Here is a 24,997-nt window from a genome sequence, read left to right on the forward strand (position 1 = left end):
AAAAGACCGCCAATAAATGAATAAAGAAACAAATAACACATAAATAATCACAATATAATTAGTTTTGTAGAAGAATCGTGTACATAGTGAGATTATGTGTGAGTATTGATCGTCACATGAGTGGAGACAGACACAAACAAAGCAACGTGGGACATAAAGGAAGTGACGTAGTATCCCGGAACACAGCGCTCACAAAAAAAAAACAACAGCCTGGGCTCTGTCTTGCTTTGACATTTCACCACAGCTTTTCGCTAAGGTAAATCTACCCACTGTAGATTCAGTAGATTTAGGCTCTTAGCTCAACGGCGACAGAAACCAAATTCAAAATTGCTGCAATCTGCTTTTATTAAAACAAAGAAAGAAAAAAGAGGGGACAGAAGACAAGCTAATGTTAGCTACCGAGCTAGCTATCATAGCTTCCTTGGTATACGGCGAAATGTTGAGATTTGCGTAATTTTGTTTAAATATTGTCCTCACAAGAATGTCAGCAACAGCTTTGGTCATTTTTAAATAAATAACTAAGTATTACAACATGACAAACGAAGGCTTTCCTGCTAAAACGGTAGGTTGCTAATATTTACACCTACTTGTGAAACGTCTGATTTGTAATACGCCCACCACAACCACACAGGTGCTGGTTAGTTAAGCTAATTAAAATCTAGTTTTATCTTGTGATTTTTAGCTTCCACGGCCGCTTTTACTAACGCAAAGTTTATACTCAGCGTTCAGGACTCTTAGTGTAAAGTCTTTTTCTTATAAGGTCTCTGGTCAAAAAAACAAGTTGTACGCCAGATGGCTAATTGCTGGTCATGCCTACAATGGCCCAAGTTAGCCAACTTTTAATAAATTAGTCTGCAAACCGTATGTACTCGTTACACTGAATTAGCCTGTTAAACATTTATCTAACACTTATCTCACTAAAGCCCTTTTTCCGTTTTTGTTTTTAAAACAGGATCATTGTAAAGAGAATGGCCACAGACTGGGTGGGTAGTGTTGTGTCCATAGACTGTGGAGCAACGTTGGGAGTTTATCAGGGTGAGGTTTCATCTGTTGATCGAGTCAGCCAAACAATCTCCCTGAAACATCCTTATCACAATGGAGTCAAGTGTCCTGTTCCTGAGGTCACATTCAGGTAATGCATAGAATACACCAGGGAGCTCAGAACTTTGACCAGGTTTTGTAATTCTCCTTGGTGTGTGTGTGTGTGTGTGTGTGTGTGTGTGTGTGTGTGTTTTTAAAGACCCTTCAGCTTCCCCTTTAGTGCATGAGTACAACTTTGAAAAAAGTGTGTGTTTGTATAAAATCCTCAGTGCGTGCTACTGACATGTCACATTTTTATTTTGCTGAAATAAAAAGCATCTGGAAATTAATACAAAACTAAACAAGTGTACTACCTTGCTTAATAATTCAACAGATCCCCATGTTATGTTGAACTTTGATCATGTTTTAGCAATTAAAAGTAAAGAATGATTATTGAACTCTTTGCAGTGAACTGAAGTTTGAGTTGACTGAAAATTTTTCAAATTCAAGGAATCCATGCTCACCACAGAAAACATCAGCACAAGCTACTGCTTGCCAGTAAACCCAGAGGTGAAGGCCTGTTTTGACTTCTGGTTAGACGAATCAGAAATGCGTTCTTTTTTTCCACCGTAACAGTGGACATAAATTGTTTGACAGCATCAGTTTCAACAAGCAGTATTGTGATAATGAGTTTTATAGTGGCTTCTAAAGTCAAAAAGATGTAATAATAGGCCCAGTATGAGAGAAAATCAAGTCTTTGTTTATCCAAATGTCATGACGTCAATAATGGTATATACTTATTTTTTTCCATAACTGTACCAGTATTACTTAGTTTTTATTAAGTTTGGCATCACCATGTATTCATTGAAAATTTTAAACATAGTCATCCCAAACTCCATATTTTTCTATGAATGACAAACGAATTGACTGTAAGTGCTTGTTGAATGAATAGCTTTAAAATTAGGCAAAATATATTAATTTAAAATTTTAGAACCAGTCAAGAACTCCGTTAATATCACTTTTTCTGGTTTTGGATTGAAAATTATTTCCCAGCAATGTAACGAATGGATATTTTATTATTAACGTAGTACCATTTGGATTCCAAGTAATGTTAGTTTTGTTTTTGTTTTTTTGTCCCTTTTAGTGCTATGGATATCAAGGACTTGAAGTTTCTGGATATCCAGAACAAAGTCAACAAGACCAGCGCTGGGAAAGACACTGCAACAGAACCCAGCTACATATCAACAGGACGCCATGGCCAGACTAACAAAACAAATCACTCTCTTGCAATAAGCAACAGCTCTGGTTTGAGCAGCAACCCCCGTAAAGGTAGGTCATGACCTGAAAGAATTGACATTTCATCATCTAGCTGTTTATTTAATTGGTAGTTAATATAGGAATAAAGCACTTTAACACTAAAGGTCAGTACCTTATAGTCACTTGTGTAATTCACCTCTGTTCATGTTAACAAAAATAAGCTAGTGTTTTGTTTTGTTTTTCCTTCCATACCCTTCTTGGGTAAGACTCAAGCAGGTGCACACAAACTTAGACTTTGGCAAAAATGCAGCACTTTAATAATTTGTTCTATGTTCTACTTATCTAATTATATTCCTATTATTTGATGCAAAGTCTGTTTGGAAAGTAATAACAAAATTCAAATGTATGGTGAAAATTACTAAATTCATTTTTTTCATTTTTAAGTATTGTTTTTTTTGGACTTGTAGGGAAGAAAAAAATCTGTTTTGTACCAATGAAAAGGCCAAATTTATGTTTTTAAACATGTCAGAAACCTTTTTGCTATGACATGAGACAAATGCTGTACTTGTAAGCATCCGTTCATATAACATCTTGACCACTGATATGACAGATAACCGAGTAACCTTTAGACTCAACAAAGGATGTGCTAATCAAACTACAGCAACTGAACACAGCTTGGAAAGCATGTGGTTAGGCATTATCATACGAGAATGGTGGCATATTATTTTACAGTTGTTCCAGAACAATGAGACAGTTTGACATCTTTATAAAATGGGGAAATCCCTGTGTTTTTAAGACTTCAGCTTATTGCTTACTGTGAAGCTTTGTTTCCTAGTTGTCAAATCACAGAGGGCTATTGTTGCAGAGTGCAGCAATAATGTTGAGAGTGATGAAATACGTAACAGGAATTTACCACAGCAATGGCCATAGAGTTCTCTTCTGTTAAGTAGAAAATGAAATTGATATTGTTCACTGACAATATAGGATTGGGCAATATGTGAAACTGTTGACAATCAGCAATTTCACATATTTCCCAATCACACTTTTAATTGCCTGAAAGTTGCCTCACTGAAGATGGGCAAAAGTGCAGTGTCACTCAACATCAGAGTTTGTGTTTGTACAATCGAAATGTTCTTCACCAAATAACAAAAAGGAAGTGCAAATCATTTTTGGTTACATAAAATCTAAACTATAAAATGATTAATAGCCTGATACAATGGCTTTTAGTTTTTAAATTCTTACTGTTTTTAACTTGTATTGTGTTTTTACTTGTACTGCTATTTATCTCTTTTATTTATTCATCTTTTTAGTTTCAAAAAATCAATTTTTGAAACTAAAAAGTATTCCAGTATCAATTTGTCTTTGATACTGGAAGGGAGCTCAAAGATTTTGGTTATCACGACTAGTTTTGTATGCCACCCTGACCTAACACTAGTTTGATATACACACTTTGCTTTCACCAAACAATCAATCACAGATTTCCAGTGATTTGGAAATGTTTATCTGATAGAAACAAGAAACTAGCATAAAATTGCTGGATGTAATGTAAAGCTGGGCATACACTGTGCGATTTTTTTTTTTTTTTAATTTTTATTTTTTTATTTATTTATCTATTTTTGCGCACATTTTAAGACGATTTTTCACTCGTGCGACCCTTTTGGGGATCGGCCCGATTTTCGCCTTAGCATACAAGAGATAACAAGAAGCAATTAGCACCTCACAGCCAGCTCCCAGTCAGCAATCGTGTGGTCACAAGAAAATCAAACCTGTTTGAAATCCTGGTCGCCCCTCGGATCGGGCCATATAGTGTGAGAACATATATCGTGAGCTACGAACTTCTAACCCCTGCAATTCAGTCGTACAGTTTGAGTAGGAGCTCAAACGCGACTGAAAAAAATCACCCAGTGTATGATCAGCTCAATGTAAAGGAGGATGCGTCAGTATTTTGAACTGAGTAATATAAGGATAAGTGGAAGTGAATGTCAGCATGGTGATTAGCACTGTTGAAGGTCCTGAGTTCAATTCCACCATCAGGCTGGGGTCTTTCTGTGTGGAATTTGCATGTTCTCCCGGTGTTTGCGTAGGTTCTCTCTGGATACTCCAGCTTCCTCCCACAGTCCAAAGACATGCAGTTGGTGGGGATAGGTTAATTGGATACTCTAAAATTGCAAATAGATGTGAATGTGAGTGCGACTGGTTGTCTGTGTCTATATGTTAGTTCTGCGACAGACTGGTGACCTCTCACCCTAAGACAGCTGGGATCGCGACCCTGTAAAAGGATAAGTGGAAGTGAATGGATGATAATTGAATTTTTTTTAAAAAGCATACAGCTATTATGAGATGCAATTGCAAGGTGCCTTGACTGATTTGAAAAAAGACTTGAAATTAGTTGGTTTGTTTGAAGTAGTGCAGCGTTACACCACTCCCAGCCAAACTGTCACGCTTGGAATGCACACTCTATACACATCAAAGACAATCTCCTGGATTTCACATTGTCAAAATGGTGATGCGTGAACTTGAGCTTTGTTTCGGGTAAGCTCGAGAGTTGGACAGGTAGGGAGTGACTGTTGTGCTGATATATCTCGATATTTTTTAGCTGGATGGCGATATAAGATATATATCTCGATATTTTTTTAAAACCATAAAGTAAGAACAAAAAGAGAGTTCTTAGTCAAAGCTGTGTCCCAGATGTCACACAGGCACTTTTATTAACATACAGCACAGATGTACATGAAAAAAACTACTCAAAAATAAATTATGAGCACTTATTAAATAATAATGCTCCATAAATAAAAGAAAACTGTTGTTTTTGTCCATAACAAAAAGCTCACAATTGTGCAGTCAAAATGTAAACTAACAGACGCTGAGCATAATAACAAAGATTTCACAGCTGCTCTGTTCCCAACTTCTACTGCGTGACCGACAGCCTGGAGTTTGAAATTCGCTTCAGGTGCCATTTATGGTCCTTATACACACACAATGCGGTAATATTACGTTGAACCACAGTGCGTCTCAATCCGCGAGGCTCCTCGGTAGCCGTAATGCTCCGACAATCCATCAAGCGGTGCTGCTCCGTAGCTTACCAAAGTTGTACTAAAACATTTTTTGACAGATTGCTGAGCGCTGTGTTCCAAATAAAATCGGTTCGCGGTCATCAAGCACAACCAGAATTCATACATAAGGCGCGCTGTCAACTTTTGAGAAAATGAAAGGATTTTAGGCTGTGCAGCCCCTGTGGGCTGCATGGCGTTAGCGTGGTTAGCTCGTTAGCGTGGTTAGCTCGTTAGCACGTTGACGCCGTCCAGCCCCACGCACGGAGCGATGCGCAGTAACTCGTTAACGGAGATTTGCCGTGTTCATCTTGTCGCTGCCTGCAGGTGAAGCTATGGGGGAGGAGGGGGAGTTGTGTTCAGTGAAGGAGAGGCGAGGCGGAGTAACGTTGCGTAGAGACAAAAGTGGACGAAAGAGAGGCAAACTTGTGGCTCCACAACTATAATTATAACGTATATATCGATATAAAGGATATTGTCACATCTTATATCTCGTATAAAAATATATCGATATTTTTAAAAAACTCGTTATATCGCCCAACCCTATGCTGTGGGTTGATATGTGCCCTTAGACTGCATGCAAAAGATTAACATAACCACTGTGATATTACTCACCCATCCACTTAATTTAATGGCTATTCTTGATATTTTTTGTTTTTGAGCAAGAAGGAACCATATTAGTTTCCAGCTAACACTGGCAAGCCCTATCAACTCTACAGGTGCAATATACAGATGCTGATACCTGCTTATTAGTCTTAAGTAACAAACTAATAAAATACTATCATTTCAGTCACCATAACTAAAGCAACATCTTACAAGTCCCTATACCTCACGGCATCCATTAAAACAGAATTTGTTAAATTTAACAGTTAGAAGTTAAAAGGAAGTTAGCTTTGCTAGTTTCTACCTAAACATGATATAACATGTTCTGACTGAAAGATTGCTGAAAAAATTAAAATGTGCAGCTCTGCTATCACTTCCAACATAAACGAAGACAGAAAACTAAACAGCAGTTACCTTTTGTATGGTGACTGAAGTTGGACCAGCTGGTATATAATGATGTGCTACGTGATCGCTAGCGACACAGCTATGTAAGCATAACATAAACAGTGAAGCTGGAGGATGAACGCTAACTTTTTTCCACTCGATAAAAGTTAACATGAGGGTTCCCGATATTACGTATCGGTCTGATACTGACCTAAATTAATGGATCGGATATCGGAGAGAAATAAAAAATGTAATCCGATCCATTAAATATCAAAAAAGCACCTCACAAAACTTGAGACATGGCGTAACTTGCTCATAACCGTAGCACGTCGGAGCAGTATGCATCAGGTGATAGAGCGGCTGTGGCGTGCAAGACCTGTCAGTGGTCTGGTTGAGTATTTGTAGCCTCGCTACCAAACCGGCATTTCATCTCCGAGAAAGTTATCCCAGAGAGAAGTAAAGCAAGTGTGTAAGTTCATCTCTGAATGTTAGTAAAGCATCCCTGCGTTTACCTTAACAACCAATATATGGAGCGACTGCCTCTTCTCTCACCCTCCCTCTCCTGCTGCTACTTCAATATGAAACTGATCAATAATCAGCTGATCAGCTTTTCTGTCCCGAGTCCGTCTCTCTTGTTTATCGCCCACTTTGCGCCAGAAAGAGGAAACCAGCGGCTGAACAACAGCAGCACGTTTAAGCTTGATAATCTGTTGTTAGAATTTATTTAATATTACTTTCTACACCAGGATCTTTTTCTACTTAGCTGACAGGTGGTAACTGTGCAGGGGCGGATCTAGCAAAGTTTAGCCAGGGGGGCGATAGGGCATTAACAGAAAAAGGGGGCACAAAGACATACTTTTCTTTCTTATTCTCATTTAAAATGTCTAGCTTTTAATAAATAATTATCTGAATTTTACACCCAAAGTTTTAATCTGATGTAAAATGTCGATTAAGCATCACGAGCATGAGGTGGTTGCTTAAAATACCAGAATAGGGAGGATGGAGTGGGTTTAAGTTTGTTAGATTGATCAGTATTGCTGAACTATGAAATATTTTGGGTGCAGTGTATGTTTTGCATACAGGTATAACAGAATAGCTTTAGTGTTTGTTTGTTTTTTTGTTGTTGTTTTTTAAACTTGAGTATGAACTTATACAAAATGCAGCAAGATATTAAAAAAACAGTTTTATTGATTAAAAAACACACTATATCGGATTCATATCGGTATCAGCCAATATCCAAATTTAAGATATCGTTATCGGACATAAAAAAAAGTCGTATCGTGCCATCTCTAGTTTGACTTATCTGACTGTTTTGTTTCGCTTAATGCGCCTTATAATCCAGTGCGCCCTATGGTCCGAAAAATACGGTAAGTGACGCTCCAATGAGATCCCCGCTATCAGAATAGTGAATGCACTAGCCTTGTCCTTGACAGGATTAAATAAGGTTTTATTATGATTTCAGGCTACCAAGGGCATCTCTTGTCAAAAGAAGCTGGTGATAAAGTAGACTAACCCTAGTAGACTAACCCTATTAAAGATGGATTCTACCATCTTTATGTTGCATATTGTTAAATTGTTTGTTTATCTTGCACAGTAGATTTTGCTATAGAGGAATATACAGGTATCTCATTTGGTATGATGGTCAGTTTGTGATCAATGCATCTCTTTCGCAGATGTTAGTTTCAGAACTAACTGATTAATTTGTTGCTGTTATTGTAACTTTAATGATAAAGTTCTGTTTTGTATTTTAGAGGTTTTTTTTGTTTTTTTTGTTTTTTGTTTTTAAACTCATATCGACATTTTAAATATAAAACCAAGATCTTGGGGTATTATTATTGTCAGTCGTAACCTTTTTTTACATGCAAACTCTGATGCATGTTGACACTGAAGCACATATTTAGATTTTCCTGTCCCAAGTTGTGCACATTGCTGTAAAAATCAGAATGTGTTACTCAACCTTCCTGATTAGATAAAAGTTAAAACAGTATTTCCTCTAGTCAGCAGCAAATAAGGAGGAAATCTGCTTGGACAGCTCTGTGGCCTCTGCTGGAGTCATTTAAAGTCTGTTCAGTTTTACACTCAGGATCACCAAACAATGGAAGAGTCAGGGGTCAAAAAAAATTGCCAGTGTTCTCCAGTGTGATTAAACACTACGTCCTGAACATCGAAATAGAAACGTGAACAATAGAAAACTGGTCTTTTCCATGTTTCATTAAATGAATAAGTCATAGATTCAAGTCATAAGTCATAAATTGCTAATCCATTGTCAGTTCCTGTGTGCGTGTTGCTGCCTTCTCTTCAGAAACCTGAGCCTGGGACCAAACAGTGCCTCGCTAAAACTCCCCACTATGATTCCCATAGCGTGCTAAACACTTGTACCAAAGTTCCTCTTTACAATACGTGTGTGACTAAAATCAATAAACATTACCCCTCCCTCTTGGTGTCTGCTCCTAAAGAGAAGGTTATGCAAAGCCAGGCTTTTGTGCTTAGTGCCCTGCTCTCTCTCTCACTCTTTCTCCCCCCCAATCTCATTTCCCTGACTTGCTTCTGGCCAGCACAGGAAACCGACACCCCCTCCCCGACAGGAAGCCATGTTGTCCCAGTGTGCTTGGAAAGCCAAAGCGATATCAATTGTGGAAGCAATGTTTACCTTTGAGTTTTTATTTTAATCTCTTGCTTTCAGGCTGGAGGCCAGGGAGCTAATGCCCAAATTGCACAGGGCCAACGTGCTGAGTGGCTTGGGCTGGGCTGGTCCTTTCACACGCAATGCCATGCTCCCAAAAAGCCCCCAGTCACAAAGACGGGAAGGCAGGGTGGGCTGTTGCACACATAAGATCACAGATTCTAGGAATTTTTTTTATTTATTTTTTATTTTTAATATCTGTTAATGATCTCTCTTGGAGAGCACAAAGGGAATATAGAGGAGGATACATAGGGGTATAGAAGAACAGTTGATTTCATTAACCCCAAACAGATCTCATTCAACTTGTCTTTTGGAGGAGCTGCTTATATGGAGTGAAATCATAGTTAAAAAATAAATAATAAATAAATAAATCCAAAAGCCAAATACGAAATGTTTTTACTGCCTCTTTGCTGCCCACTGTGTGAGACTCAAATGCCTACGTGCTCCTTAATGCATATTAAAATCTGCAACCATTTATTTTTAGTTGCAAATCTAATCAAACACTTGTACTGCCCTGCGTACCACCATTGTTGCCTTCCTATTGTGTTTTCCATGCCATCACGAACATCCTTGTTCTTTAAGTAACCTCACACACTTCCTTTAATCGGAAAATGCTGCCGTTATAATAGACTTCGAGAGTCTATTGTAAGTATGTAAGTAGGTCATTTTATTTGACTTTGCCTTTTGATTATCAGTGTGCATGTGCTTCACCACAATCATCAGCAGCTCTTCCATTTTTGATTGATTTTGATTTTGCTCCTCACCAACAAGTTTTCATGGCACTTCTAAGCTTTGCATTTTCAAATGTATTTACTGGTGTCTGTTTAATGTGGTTGTTTTGTTTTTAATTTTTTTGTTTTATTTATTTATTTTAGTCACATTTACGTCGTAGGGATTGTTTGGGGTTTTTTTTGTTTGTTTTTCTTCTAATCACTGATGATAACTGATGAAACCAGATATTGAGTAGTGCAAGGACCAATTTAATGAAAACCACAAAGATCTCTAAAAATAATAAAATGTATTGTTTTATGAAACGCTTTCACAGTTTGAACACTGTGTTCTTACCTAAACTCACATTTCAGTTAAGAACATTCCAGGCCTCTGTAGTTGTATCTGTTGTGGGAAGTTTGGTAAATGGTAAATGGCCTGTATTTATATAGCGCTTTTCTAGTCCCTAAGGACCCCAAAGCGCTTTACATATCCAGTCATCCACCCATTCACGCACACATTCACACACTGGTGATGGCAAGCTACATTGTAGCCACAGCCACCCTGGGGCGCACTGACAGAGGCCACCCTGGGGCGCACTGTCTAAACTCAAATCAGTAAGGTTCACTGTCTGTCTACTTGTTATTCATTAGCCTGTTTAACTTGGAGCTTTGCCAAGTTCATTCAGATTTTTGATTCATAGCATGACAAAACACTTCCTTGTAAATAATGACATTGTTGGCTTGCTCTAATAAGACGCTAGCTTTTATATATATATATATATATATATATATATATATATATATATATATATATATATATATATATATATATATATATATATATATATATATATATATATATATATGAGTTTCTTTAAAAAAAAAAAATATTGTGATGTAAAAAGTAATTGCATGTTTGGGCACCAATTCACTGCTGAATAGAGCTACAGCGGTGTCAAATTAGTTTTGCTGGCAAATTTGTGTCAAGCAAAGTGTACGATGACAGTATGCTTTCCAGCATATAGCGTGAGAGAAGCCAGAGTACCTTAGCTGTCACACTGACAGTAGCGTGTGAGTGTGTCTCCTTGTTAGCGTGAGAGAGCTCTAGATAGTTGGGGTTGAAGGCCAGGTTTTTCCAGTTTGCTTTTTTTTTTTTTTTCCCCTTGGTTCATTTTGTTTTGTTTTTTGTTTTGTTTTCTTTTTTTTTCTTTTTTGGTGCTTACATGTACATAAACTTTATCAAGCACCGCTCATTCAGCCATTGGACCTTTTAAGTGTTAGCAGTGTTTTGTTCTCATTGAGCTATCGTAACTATCCGTGAGACGATAAGAGTCTGCAGTAACAGCTATCCAAGATAAAAGGGCTGCAACCTCCCAGTCCGAATTTGAAACTGCTGAGTGCAGGAACTTGTGTATGGATTACACGGTTTATAACACAATGGCTTTCAATATAGTATGACAGCTCCTAGCTTCATTTAGAGATGATTAGGATATAAGTGGGGTCTGACAGATTAAATATATATATTTAAAATAATCTGTGTTTCAAGGAAAAAAAAGGCGTGTGCCAGCTTAGAGCAGAGCCTTTGGCTCCCCGCTCCGAACCTGCAGCTGATGGGGTTTAATCCTGGGGATTCAGACGGGAAGTTCTATATGATTAATTTGTTCTTTAGATTCTAAATGACACCATAGTAGAGATTAATTACACTATAATTCCCAGATTTTTATTGTAATATTTTGTTCAATTTGAGGTACACTAGGTGTTTTGTTTTGTTTTTTTTGTTTGTTTGTTTTTTTTATAAATTAAGAATACTTTTAAATCTATTTTTATGCATATATCTATTTGGGGTTTTTTTGGTGGGGGGGGGGGTTCAACAAAGCTAAGAAATGGTGACCAACTTTTTTTCTTCTTCTTCTTTTTTTTTTTTTAATAAAAAACCAAAACAAAACACATTGCTGTGTCATTTTATGTGTGTAAAAGACTGGCATCATTTGACACATGCTCAGGCTTAGCTTACAAAAATGAACCTAAATGAACACACTCCTTTTGTCAGCTTGTCTTGAAAATTCACAACTGGATCTAACATGTGACACATGCCAGGACCACATTACTGCCAAATATAGTAGAGACGGTCAACATTTTCATTTCAGTTCAGTTTTTTATTGTTACCAGTTGAAAACATAAGTAATCTCAGAGCACTTTGCAAGTGCCCCAGGTTCACATCAATGTGAACCCCTGCTCTACTCCAACTAAAAGTCTAGAATAAGTTTTCTTTTTACAAACTCGGTAACAGACTGTATTATATTTTTTGGCTCTTTACAATAAGACAGAACGTAAGCAGTCGGCACACTTTGCTTTGTATCATCTGATCCTCCTGTTTTCGCCTTAACCATTATTCAGCTATGAACAGAGTAATGAGGGCGTGTGGCTGTAGTGGAATATTACTATGCCAGCAGGCCTAGCATCAGCAAACTATGAACATCTTAATGGCTAGTATATAAATGTATGGAAAAAGACAAGCATTGCTACTTTATTTAATTTATTTAAATGTAGTGGCGTAACTCTATTGTTTTTCCTCCTTGAGTAAGAGTAAAGGATCTGCTCAAAATGCTAACATGATATACTATTAACTTCATACAGACCACCTCTGATGATTGAGTGTAATCTTTCTTTTTTTCAAATGTTTGCATGCTTGGGTATTTAAATCCATAACAAGTTTTGAATCGTTTGCAATGGCACATATACTCTTTTCCTCAGGGATCATGAGGTCCCATTTGTGCACCTACCCCTGATAATGTTCTGATTAAATCTTTGCCAGCATTGTCCAACACCAAATCCTGTTTTATGTGAGCAATCCTCAGTTTGTGTTTTCCATTGTCTCCAGGTTCATCAAACAGCAGAGGGACGACACAGTCCACACCCAGGAGAAGCAATGTGAGGAATGGAGGGGCTGGAGGGCAGAGATCAAAGAATGATGAATGCTTTGGTGATGGGACTGATGAGAATCTGGACACTGACTTTGATTTTGAGGGAAACCTGGCTCTGTTCGACAAGGCTGCTGTTTTTTCCCAGATTGATGGGGCCAGTAGCAACAGCAACAAGTTACAACATCACAATACACAGGCTGAGCAGAAGACCCAGTCCTATCGCCATGATGAGAATATTCTGGAGGTGAAACCGGTCACATACAGACAGATAACTGTGCCCCAGCATGGGGGCAAGGAATACTGTACGGGTAAGAAGAAGATGCACACACAAATTTTTTGTGGCAAGGACACATTTGTGTATGACCATTTGTGGTCCAGTGTTTCAAAATATTTAACTTCATTTTAATTAAAAGTAGACAAAGTTGCAGAGAAGCCAAAGCTGCAAGTGGAGCCAACGGTGAGTCAGTTGTACTCTGCCCTGCAAGACAGCCTAGTTCAGATCATTTGGCCAGACCCTTCAGGACATTCAAACAGTAGTCAAACTCTGAGTGATCCATGCTAGACTACGCTGTGAATATTTAAAAAAGAAAAAAACAAAAAAGATCCTTTCTTTACACAATTATGTAACTGTGGACTACACCTGAAAACTGTAGAAATCTGTTTCTTTTTAGCTGGATACCCAGCTATAATAACTAGCAATATTCCACGCAAAATTCAGGTCACTTTTAAAGAGTTGTGATTTTGTTCTCTAATTGGTCATAAAAGGACTTTGAGGTAACATCTGAAAAATATCAGCTTCACTCGGATGTCATGTTGAATGAGTAACAGGCAAATTTTATTGTTTTATTGTTTATTTTATCTCTTTCTGTGATCACACCTCACAGAAATAAATAGTGGATAAGAATGAAGTATGTAAATGCAAGGCCTTTTCTGACTGGTTTTCTATATTTGATAAAAGAACAAAATTAATCTTGCTACCACACAGTTTGACTCACCTTCATTAATACTTTGTGCATCGTGGGAAGTATTCTTATTTAAGTTTATGTAAGATGGTGAACATTAAATATACAGGACATTTTTAAGTGTGTCTTTAGTTTCGTTTGTTTTGGACAGAGTAGTTTTTTCTCCCACTGTTTCAACCTTGGCTAGGTGTACACTCTGGTTATATAACAGCACTGTTTTGACAAGCACAGTTGGCGAAAGGGTTATGGCTTTTGTCAAATGGTGACATAGTCTCTATTACAATTGATATTAAATGAGCTTTTAATAGTGTCTCTTTTATTCAACACAGATACAGGCCATTTCCCCTTTTTTTTTTTTTTTTTTTTTTTTTTTTTTTAAACTGTTTGCCATTTGATGCAACTTCTGCAACCTCTTGTGGCATAAGCCTATAGAAATGATGGCCCTCTCCTTTCTCAAACTGGCTCAATCTAGGAATATTATGTAATTGGTTAACACAGACACAAGATAGGTAATGGCTAACAGGCCTTGAAGTCAAAGATGTGATTGTTGTCAGGTGAGCAGTAATGGCTGTAGCACAAAGAGTGGCCTGTTTTTAAACTTTACTGATGTGGTCTGATACGGAATTAACTGTAGAATAAATTAGTCCTGCCACAGGCAGACCCTAAAATGAGGTGCTTTTTTTAAAACATTTTTCTTGGTCAAAGTATGCTTCTTAGTTGTCTCTGTGGTCAAATGTAATTTGCATATTTTGCTGACCGTTGGATAATGTCAGGTGTTGAACCCTGCATTGTCACATAATGTTGACACCAAATGATTCAAATTTAAATTGTTTCCTCAGGATGCATGGTTCTATGTAAATTTCTGAAGATGAGCAAGACTAGATATCAGTACAAGGGTGACGGGTGTGTGTGACATTGGTGTTTTTATCCCAGATCGACAGTTTTATGTGGTGACTCAGGAGAGCTCAGTATAAGCAGCTGCCAACCATTCTGCAGATAGCTTCCAAGCAGAGCCTCCTTTCTTACCGTGCAGACAGATTTGCTTCCCAGGGCTGTCATCATAATCCCCGTCCTCTGCACACTGTAATTAGTATGCCGCCGTACAGCCTTACATAAACAGCACCTCTGAAGCAGGAAAAAACCGCAGTGCTCTTGACCTGGAAACTTTGCCAGTAAACAGATAAAACCACAGTGCAAGAACACAGAAAGTAAAACAAAGTGCCCAGCTGTTGGTTAGGTTGACATAACAAGCAGACATGGGGATTTAAGATTCTGTTTCTATAAGTCATTGTTGTGAAGGTTGCAGCCTCTGTAGTTGTGCTGTTCTCTTCCCTACTGTAGTGAAACTTCAGGTCAGGCAAGCCAAATTAGAAAACATTTTGCAATGATTTAAATATGAGCTTCTTTTACTTTAACTATTCGTGCTGCATCACTTTGTTGGCATAGATGGAAGCATATTTTGAATCGTTACAACCCATTTTTAACAACTCTAACCTGGTTGTTTAGAGCAATGTATAGCATGAGCTTGAGCTCATAGGAGTTACTTGCACATATATTAACCTTGTTATTATGTGCACTAATAGTGCCTAGAAAAGGTAAAAACAATAAGGAAGACAGAGACTCAAAAACCTCTGTGGCGCTCCAATATTAAGCTGTTTGAACCACTAAATTACTAAAAGGTAATATTTCAAATTTTAATGTTAGTTTTATTTTCTTCTTGCTACCTCTGCAACTCTTAAAGTGGAACAGAAGTGAATGAAATGGGCTGCTTTCCCTCCCTACCCCAGTGCAAGCCTTAGTCACACATGGCTCGTATCCAACCAGCGCGTATTGCTTTCAGTCTTGCCAGTTTCCTTGTCACGCTTGAAGGATAACTTCCAGCTCAGTTTATTTTAGCGCTGCTGTATACTCACAGCTACCCAGTTTAGCTAGTCTGTTTTTAATACTGCACTGAGAGTGTGTGTGAATTGTATGCATATGTGAGAGCGAGAGAAAGGTGGGGCGTTTTGGTTGCAGAAACTTAAGCAGCAGAGTTACGAAGCGCACCTGATGGGTTGGTTTAAAAGCAATTAGTGCATACTAATGCAACACCCACTTCCTCTGAGCTTGGCACTTAAGGCAGCACTTGCATGACAAGAACCAGTTGACTTTCCTGTGCTTATCGCTCACAGGAGGATTGGCATGCTCTAGATTTTTGTTGCCCACTGAAACATATTAGCAGTCTTTGTGTGGTATCAATAAAGAATAGTGGGAGGGGAACAGGGCCGACCTAAAGATAAGCAAGAATTTCGGTCAGGCACGGCATGAGACTCTGTGTTTATATGCAATTATCTTGTGTATGAGGGTGTGTGTGTGTGTGTGTGTAGAATGTGTGTGTCATTGAGTGTTGCATGTCTGGGTGCAAAGTCGTGGGTGTATATGAGTGTGATGTGGGGTCTGTGTTTGTGTGTGTGTGTGTGTGTGTGCACGTGCTTGCATCTCTTTGTGTCAGTGTAAGTTCTGTGCACACCAGTGAGGCCACCAACTTCTCAGCTGCCAGGCTGGAGATGTGTAAGAGGCCATTAAGGACTTAACTGCCTCCCAGTAGCTTTATTTATCAAAGGGACCCTGAGCCGCACAGTTCCCCCAGCTTGACTCTTATTACCCTTATAATGTGCCACAGGCAATGGATAGCTAGGGATTAGCACACCCTCTATGAAGCTTTCCACACAATTTAGTTTGTACAGTGATTTTTAAAAAAAGAAAAACAAACTGCAGATATACATTACAGTAATTCAAGGAAATACACAAGAACAATTGTGTTTGGTTACATAGTATGAAGGATGCAATTTAAAAAAAACAAAGGAATTTAAGAATTTTTCTTGAAATAGGACTTCTTATGAAAAGTTGACTTGTGAACCAAAAGCTACTTTTGTAGTAATTAATTAAATGTGTATTAAGAGTTTGTAACAATGATTTACTTTTTTCTTAACGGTGCTCTTAAAATGATTGTTTTTGGCTCCTATAGTTAGCTAATTAAAAACAGAATTTTTTAAGAAGTCCAAAGTAAGAGTCATTAGGTTAGACAGAACAGTCCAGTAGCTGAAGCCTCCAAAACGATTTGGAGAGTGCTTCACACAGTTCTTAAAGGTTCCTGAAGTCAAAAGGTGGCAAATCTTACCTAAAAGTGTATAGTGCATGCATAATGTTTTTGGGTTAAATACTTTGTCTGATGGTTCATCTGGTCATGGGTAACGGTGTGTTTTTAAGAAGATGAATGGACTCACTTTTTGGCCCAATCACCACCATCATCCATCTTACTTTAGCCCTCCCCAGTTTCTCACCACAAGATGTTGGGATACAGGTGCAGGTGTTCATATTTGTGTGATGTTTGCCCCCCTTTTTTGTGAACCCGCTGCATGTTTTGACTGAGAAGCAGCCAGTGTGGGGGGTCCAGTGCAGTGCAGTCCTGTCCCGCAGCTAAGAGCTGGGAATTGGTCAGAAACCATGTGATGGTGCGTGTGAGTTCAGGGCCTGTGGGGAATAGGCGTTATCACTCTGACTGCCTCATGTTTGCCATCTTTTCTAAAGGCTGCCAATCTTTCCTTTGTTTGCTCAGACAGCAGTGACAAACAAGAAGGGAAATGGAGAATCTTGTGATGGGAGCAAGATCAGGTCAGATAGAGGAAGAACAACTTTTCCCCAATAGTTTACTCACAGTTAGCTGCAGCCCTAGCCCTAATCCAGTATGTTATTGATTATTCAACCGATTAATCAAGCAATTAGGTAAGACATTCTTTTGTCTTTATGTATTTATTTATTTTATTTAGAAAGAGGGGCAATACATATTAATGAACAGTTTAACAAATGTAAATATGCCAGATTATAGCCTTGGGCTAATTTCCATCTCCAGACCCTCTGGCAGGTTGGTGTTAAACACAAGCTAGTAAAAACATAGAGATACTATTTACAGATCATGTGACAAGGACAAAAAACTGTGATCACTTTATACTAGAACAAACAATGACAAGAAGAGTCATTAGTCTCTTATTAATTAAGAGTCTTACTAATGAGCAATAATAAATATTAAAAACAAAAAACACAGGACTTTCAAAATAAAAGTCTCATTAATTTCTATTTTAAAAATTCATGTTTTAATAGTTTAACTGCATAGATTTCTCAAAAATGCATGGCATATTAAAATGAAATCCAAAAATAAAAAAAATCTCACGTAAAGTAATGTCAGTTAAAAGCATGTATGTCTTTCTTGTGCTGCCCTGCAAGAAAGCTTCCTTGTGTATATTTTTAAATGTATAATACAGTTTTATTTATATATTATTTTTAAAATTGACTAAATCTGAAAAATGATTTTACCTAAACCTTCAAAATAAACATGTTTTACTATACCCCATGCTCGCCTTTAGACTCACCTCTCCTTGTTGCAGGTATCACAACGATAGAACGTGGGATGGCTATCATCAGCCTTCAGCAATCTGCCTATTTTAAACATGGTGTCAGACGAAGTTCATAACAGTTCATTGTCATATTTTAACGTCTGCAGCTTTTGCTGTGTAAAGCAAACGACCGTGGACAGAAGCAGCTACAAGTTCACTTTTGATCATGTCAGAGCTTGTTAAGCACGTCATTTGATGAACCACACTTTTTCCTAGTAAAATTTTTACTGGTGATTACAGTAACAAGTGGAAACAAAACATGCTAGAAAAATGATTTGTTTCCACTAGAGATGGCACGATACCACTTTTTTTTTTATGTCCGATACGATATCATAAATTTGAATATCTGCCGATACTGACTCTGATGAATCCGATATAGTGTATTTTTTTAAATCAATAAAACATTTTTTTTTTAATATCTTGCTGCATTTTGTATAAGTTCATACTCAAGTTTAAAAAAACAAAAAAAAAACCAACAAAAAAACACTAAAGCTATTCTGTTATACCTTCATGCAAAAAATACACTGCACCCAAAATATTTCATAGTTCAGCAATACTGATCAATCTAATAAACTTAAATCCTCCATCCTCCCTATTCTGGTATTTTAAAGAGTACTTAGTAGAACTATTAAGCTCCATATATCGGTTGTTAAGCTTAACGTGGGAATGCTTTACTAACATTCAGAGATGAACTTACACACTTGCTTGCTTTACTTCTCTCTGGGATAACTTTGAAATGAAATGAAATGCCGGTTTTGTAGCAAGGCTCCAAATGCTTTACCAGACCGCAGAGAAGTCTCACACGCCACAGCCGCTCTATCACGTGACGCATACTGCTCCGACGTGCTTCGTTTATGAGCGGAGTTATGCCATGTTGCAAGTTTTGTGAGGTGCTTTTTTGATATTTAATGGATCGGATTACATTTTTTTATTTCTCTCAGATATCCGATCCAGTAATTTAGGTCAGTATCGGACCGATACGTAATATCAGATCGGTCCATCCCTAGTTTCCACCTAAGTTCACCACCTCGGTAACTGCTCCCCCAATGCTCTTCTCTGTGTCTGTGTGTGTGGACTGACTCCACATTAAACTATGGCAGCATCATCTTCACTGCTGCTGTTGTGCTATCAGTCTTTTTGTTTAGAAGCTGAGGGCTGCATGAGCTTCATATTGCCGCACTTTTTATTCGCACACATGCTCCCAGATACGTTTCTATTGCAGGTTTATTTGTTGTCGCAAATGTTCATGAAATGCTTGAGTTTGCATGATGTCAAGCAAAAATTATTATTACTGTTATTTAGGGCTGTGCGATATGACCAAAAGCTCATATCCCCGATATAAGACATGTATCGTCCCGATAACGATATAAATCACAAAAATTTAAGATTTTCTGTAAATTCTGTGAATCTCGGGCAGCTCGACTTGCGTGACGTGTTTCCAGCTGGGCGTCGTGTACCTGGAGTCGAGTGTTTTAACGATATACGAAATTATACATTTTTAGACATAAGTTTTAACGGCCGCCGTTTTCTTTGTGAGTATTTATTACACAGCCTGCTGCGGGGAAAAGCCTGTTCTAACGTTTGAGTCGAAGGCTTATTTTTTAGCACCTGGCGGCTCTTTTTGGCTTCTCATCCGTAAACACTCTGCATACTCTTTCACGTGATTCAGTTTATTTTGAAAAGTCTCAACAGGATCTTTAGCTTTATTGTGAAAGGTTTATGTGGAAAATAAACAAGCGGACACGCGATGGTTTTACCGTCGTTGTTGCTAAGGACAACGCATAACAACAGGCGCTTGTCCGTCCATAGTGTGGTTATATTAAATATAAGAGAAAGAGAGAACTTTAAGAAATGAATATAGCCACTACAGTGACCATCAAAACGATGAAAAAATATTGCCGTAAACAGTTTATTTTGCGACACCACGAAACAAACGATAGCGTAAAATGAAACGATAGATTTCTTTATATCGTCATCAGATATATATCGTTATATCAAACAGCCCTACTGTTATTTATTTTTTTCTTTTTTCTTTTTTTTTTGCGATCCAGTTATTTGAATTACTTTCTGATTCAATGCAACCCGACTACTGTCCGCCGGAAAACCTGGGAATGTGTTTATCTGTAGACTAATATGTCCTTATCACCAAAGTCCTATTATTAGATTTGACTTTGCTTCTACTTTTGTTTCTAAAGCCATTTTGATGGAGATTAATGGCTAAATGGCTTCAGTTTTATTAAATGTTTTGCTTCTAGAATGTAACTAAAACTGGTGCTGAAATGAAAACACATTAACACAGTCTCTATCTCACATGTTTTCTTTTTGCAGACACAGGTCTGGTGGTTCCCACCGTGCCCTATGAGCTTCATAAACAACTCCTAGCAGCTGCAGAGCGCTGGGGTCTTTCTCTTGAGCGCAGGCTAGAAGCAGTCGGTGTTTGTTCCAGTCAGATGGCTCTCACATTGTTAGGTGGACCGAACAGGTAAGGAGTACCAGTCCTAGCTTCAGTAGCACCTTAGACTTCCCAGTCTCATGGCTAGCTACTGTTAGTGGTTTGTATTATTATAAGAAAAAGAATGTACAACAGTGTGTTAAACATCCTTGTCTGAAAAACAAGGCTTATTGTTTTAGGAAGACACTACATTCTACATTAAGATTAAATAACATCCTAAAAGACCAAAGCAAACCCTGTTCGGTATTATTTACATGTACTTTTAAGTGTGGCAGAGGCTTATTTAACATCAAAGAAACACAACACAGTAGCTCATAACAAAACTGGTTTATTGCCTCAGTCCTTTCATCTACTTTGCACTGCAATACTTGCATGAGTCAGATTTAAATTGGAAGTACAGTGCACTCAGATCAGGTTTAATTTTGTGTTGTAGTGCAAAATCACAACTATTTCAGTGAGAACCAGCAGGCACTCAATTCTTCTGTTCAGTTTAATATTAAACCTTGTAAATATAGAAGACTTTATTTAAGATTTATCAAGGTTGGGATATTTTAAAAATGTAATTATAAATAAAATACTTAGTATAGCTCACATGCTTTAGTCAAGTACCATTGTCATAATTCCCATAATCAAAATTAACAAACCTTTGGTGGGGTTCAGTTTTTCTTTTCTACAGAAATTTAATGAGTGTTTGACTTCCCACAAAATCCTTGAGATGGGGTTTAGACTTGCATTGCCAGTTTGATCGCAAAGTAATTCATGGGCTTGTCATTGCCTGTGATTTTTATGGAGAAATCTTTCTTTTTTCAAATATTCATAGGCTCACACCAAAAAATGTCCACCAGAGACCCACCGTAGTCCTTCTGTGTGGTCCCCATGTTCAGGGAGCCCAAGGCATCAGCTGTGGTAGGCACTTAGCCAACCATGAAGTGGAGGTGATCTTGTTCCTGCCTAATTTTGTCAAGATGCAAGAGTCGGTCACCAGTGAGGTCAACCTCTTCAGCAAGACAAGCGGAAAGCAGGTCTCCAGCGTCAAAGGTAAAACTCCACCAGTATTAGTATTAAAGTATTTTGTATTCACACTGTAGCCTACAAAGGTCTCAACAATGTTGCTAGAAAAGTGGGGCACTGTGTGTTAACCTTGCCCAGTTGTAACTGACTATCATAGGCAAATGTTGCCCTCTAGTGGAGGTGCACAATTTAAGACACTCCTGACTCTTGTGCTTGGAGCTCATACTGATATCTTGGACGTAAACTTATAAATCAAAACACTGGTTTTATCTCTGCAAAGTTTTAGTTAGTCTAAATTAATACAAGATAATCCACTCTTGGTTTATAATTATTTACTGTTATTTTGATCAGTGTTATCTTGAAGACAGCTGGAAGTCTTGCAGGGAGGGAGGGAGAGACTTTTTATCCCCACCCCCCTTTTTTGTGTGTGTGTTTTGTCTTTTTGTTTTTTCTTCCACACACATAAAGCATAAACACATTTCCTTAACAGTTGTTATGTATAGGTTATTTATGAGTCCTTACTAAGATAATGTGACACTGCAGTTTAAAAATATTCTTGTTTTGTTGTCATAACAAATCGTGGATTACTCATTTATGCTCTGCCCAACTCTGCTCGGATCAGCTGGTTGTTGTGTTTATAGCAATCCAAACATGTTGCCAACAGGCAAGCTGCAGAATGTCCTCTGGTGGATGAACTATTTGACTCATAATGTGGTAAAAGGGTGTGTCTCCTGTCTCTTAACTTTTTACATTTTCTTTTATCGGGTGTTTATAAGTACCAACATAATACATCAATGAATACTTAATATATAGGTTGAGCTCTGTAGTATACCCCTCTGGATTAAAAGCTAAATGGTGAGATGCACCAACATCTTTTTGAAAGGGGTGATAATTTCACTCCTTGCTACAGGAATTGAAAGTGCCACATGTGTTGGCACTTTCAATTCCTGTAGTGTCTCAATGTACTGTTTGTAATGGGATCACATGCACTAATATTTTTTTTTTCTGTGTTATGATTTTGCAATACAACTAAAAAACATTCTCCCTCTTTGGCTGTGTCCCAGACTTGCCCATGAGCCCAGTCGATCTCGTCATCAACTGCTTGGACTGCCATGAGAATCCACTGCTGAAAGAGCAGTCCTGGTACCAATCTGTTGCTGACTGGGCCAACAAGAACCGTGCTCCAGTCCTAAATATTGATCCCCCAGTCAGTGAGCAGCCTCAGAGTGTGGACGCAAAGTGGACCCTCTCTTTAGGACTTCCACTGCCTTTAGCAGACAAAGACAGCAGAGTCTACCTCTGTGATATTGGCCTCCCTAAGATGGTTTACCAAGAAGTTGGAATCAACTACCACTCACCTTTTGGATGCAAATTCGTCATCCCTCTGCACTCAGTATAACAGAGTCTATACTTATTGGTGCTTGGAGTGAATGGGTCATTTGAGTGTGCAGACAAGCAACAACATGCCCCAAGCAAAACTGTGTTGCAATGTGTATGACACTTATTGATACTTTTGGAAGCATCATTGGAAAGAATAAACTGTGTGTTACGCTGTGTGTGACACCTTGTTTTGGAAGGGGAGAGGTTTCCTGTTCTTTGTGCGTTCTGATAAGGGCTCTGTGGTGATGTGAATATGTTTACAAAATGCTGACCACTGTGAGTATCTTTGACCTCTGACCTTGTGACCAGTCAAAGTAGCAAATACACAGTTCCTATTTCCTTCTTTAAATTACATGTGGAGTCAGATCATGACTCCCGGACCTGGAGTGGCGCTCAACCTAAAGCTGACTGCCAGTCAAAACTGCCATTCATCTTCCACAGTTTAGGTCTGTGCCCATTGTATTTCCATATGTTGTATTGTTTTTTGTTTTTTTACTGAAAAGGGTGCTCTTTGTCATATAAATTGTGTAGCATGTTCGATTGAAAATGTGATATTATACAGAATCTATATTTTTATTTTTATTTTTTTTGAACACATCTCAGGAATAACTTCTTAAAAAGGTGGAAAAACAGAAGTTTATATTTTCGTTGATATTGTGGTAGCACTCTTTCTACACTAGTTGGTGTCTTTAGTTCATAGTAGTTTTCTACCACTTTGATTTTCCAAGTATTACTGCTATTTATTGTGGCGTTGTTGTTGTTATTACTATTTGCATAACTTTTTTCCTTTTTGGCACTTGCAGTTAAATTACCTCTCTAACTGACTTGCTCTTGGTCATCATGAAAAATTTCTGTTAAAGCTAACATTTCAGCAAAATATTAACTGTACCTGAACAAAAAAGTCTGTATTTTATTTTCAAAACTGAAGCTGTGCACTTTTGAAATGGAGCAATAACAGTTTTTCAAAAGCTCATAAGACTGGTTTTATGAACGTTTTTTTGCATCAAACAAATATAGTTGAAATGTAAGGGTATAAATATGAAGGCTTTGCAGTTTTACACTTTATGTACTCAGTTAACTTGTTACATTTGTAAATAACTGTTCCTTGTTTTTTGTACTTCATCTTCGGTGTCCATACACATTTCTTTTTGTGCATTTGCTGATTTGTCATGTTTTGTTAGAACATGGCAATAGGTATTTTGCCAAAAACAATAAGAAGGAATCAGGGAATTTGTTTAGAGTGAGTGAATTGCAGAAAAATAAATATTCACAATATCAAAGTGACCACTCAGGATTACAAAGGTCACAGTGACTACAGCCTCTTGTGTATTCTCACCGTTCATTGTTTTCATTGTAGCGGAGACTAAAATGTGATCATGACTCATCAGTTCACGTTTTAAAATATGCCTTGGATTTTTGATTGTGGAGAAGTCTCATTTTGAGGTTCATTGGTGTAAAAGGGGGGAAAAGGAGAAGATTTGCAAAATAAAAATGTTGAATTCAATGCCTGTCTGCCTTTTAATTCTTACTACAAAACCCAGTGATGTTTGAACAAATGACTCTTTATTGTAGGACATTTTCTTTCGTAAATTATGCTTGTTGGACCACCAGCAAAGCATGGAAAGGTATGTTTTAAAATTCTAAACTGCGAACTCAAACTATCACCACCAGGGGGCAGCATTATTTGTTAATCTTTTCAGAAGTGTTCTGTTCTTTGAACTTAGGGTATTTCTAACCCTCATTTCCTAAAGGTTACTGCTGTAAGAATAATTACAGAATATGAATAGTTATGAATGATTTGCTAAGGTACTTTAAAAACTTACATCCACTCAGTGTATACAGTGTGACATTACACCATTAAGCTGAAACAAGTTCAACATCACTTGATGTGCTGGTGTTTTAGACATAGTAATTGCAGATGGTTCTTCACAAAGATTCTTGGTAACTTTATTACCATTGTAAAAGGTAATAATCCAAATGTTTAAAATTTGTTTTAAAAAGGTTAACCATTTTAAACAGTTTCTCAAAGTACAGTGCAGTCTCCACTAGGGATGGACCGATCTGATATTAGGTATCGGTCCGATACTGACCTAAATTACTGGATCGGATATCGGAGAGAAATAAAAAA

At 37.8% G+C, this 24,997-nt stretch overlaps 1 protein-coding gene across 3 annotated transcripts; it reads left to right on the plus strand.

Moving 5' to 3' along the window:
• The first annotated feature begins 106 nt into the window (after positions 1-106).
• Positions 107-24,373, plus strand: LOC309706030 (enhancer of mRNA-decapping protein 3-like). 3 transcript variants are annotated; one of them, XM_082532220.1, is made up of 8 exons: positions 107-256; positions 953-1,132; positions 2,165-2,349; positions 12,589-12,638; positions 12,777-12,939; positions 20,355-20,508; positions 21,299-21,516; positions 22,554-24,373. In XM_082532220.1, the coding sequence occupies exons 1-8, from the start codon at positions 117-119 to the stop codon at positions 22,886-22,888; spliced, it is 1,425 nt and encodes a 474-aa protein (XP_082388346.1). In that variant the 5' UTR covers positions 107-116; the 3' UTR covers positions 22,889-24,373. The 3 variants fall into 3 exon arrangements, with proteins under 3 accessions (XP_082388346.1, XP_082388345.1, XP_082388347.1); XM_082532219.1 differs by having other exon boundaries at positions 12,589-12,939; XM_082532221.1 differs by lacking the exon at positions 107-256 and adding an exon at positions 278-562 and having other exon boundaries at positions 12,589-12,939.
• Positions 24,374-24,997: the final 624 nt, after the last annotated feature.

This window comes from Aulonocara stuartgranti, assembly GCF_965226115.1.
Source record: "Aulonocara stuartgranti genome assembly, chromosome: 1".
Classification (NCBI taxonomy): Eukaryota; Metazoa; Chordata; class Actinopteri; order Cichliformes; family Cichlidae; genus Aulonocara; species Aulonocara stuartgranti.

Bases quoted from the DNA above. Each gene is read 5' to 3' on its own strand.
- LOC309706030 (XM_082532219.1), top strand. From the start codon at position 117: ATGAGTGGAGACAGACACAAACAAAGCAACGTGGGACATAAAGGAAGT. The intron at 257-952 runs GTAAATCTACCC...TTTTTAAAACAG, and splicing joins CACCACAGCTTTTCGCTAAG to GATCATTGTAAAGAGAATGG. The intron at 21,517-22,553 runs GTAAAACTCCAC...GCTGTGTCCCAG, and splicing joins GCAGGTCTCCAGCGTCAAAG to ACTTGCCCATGAGCCCAGTC.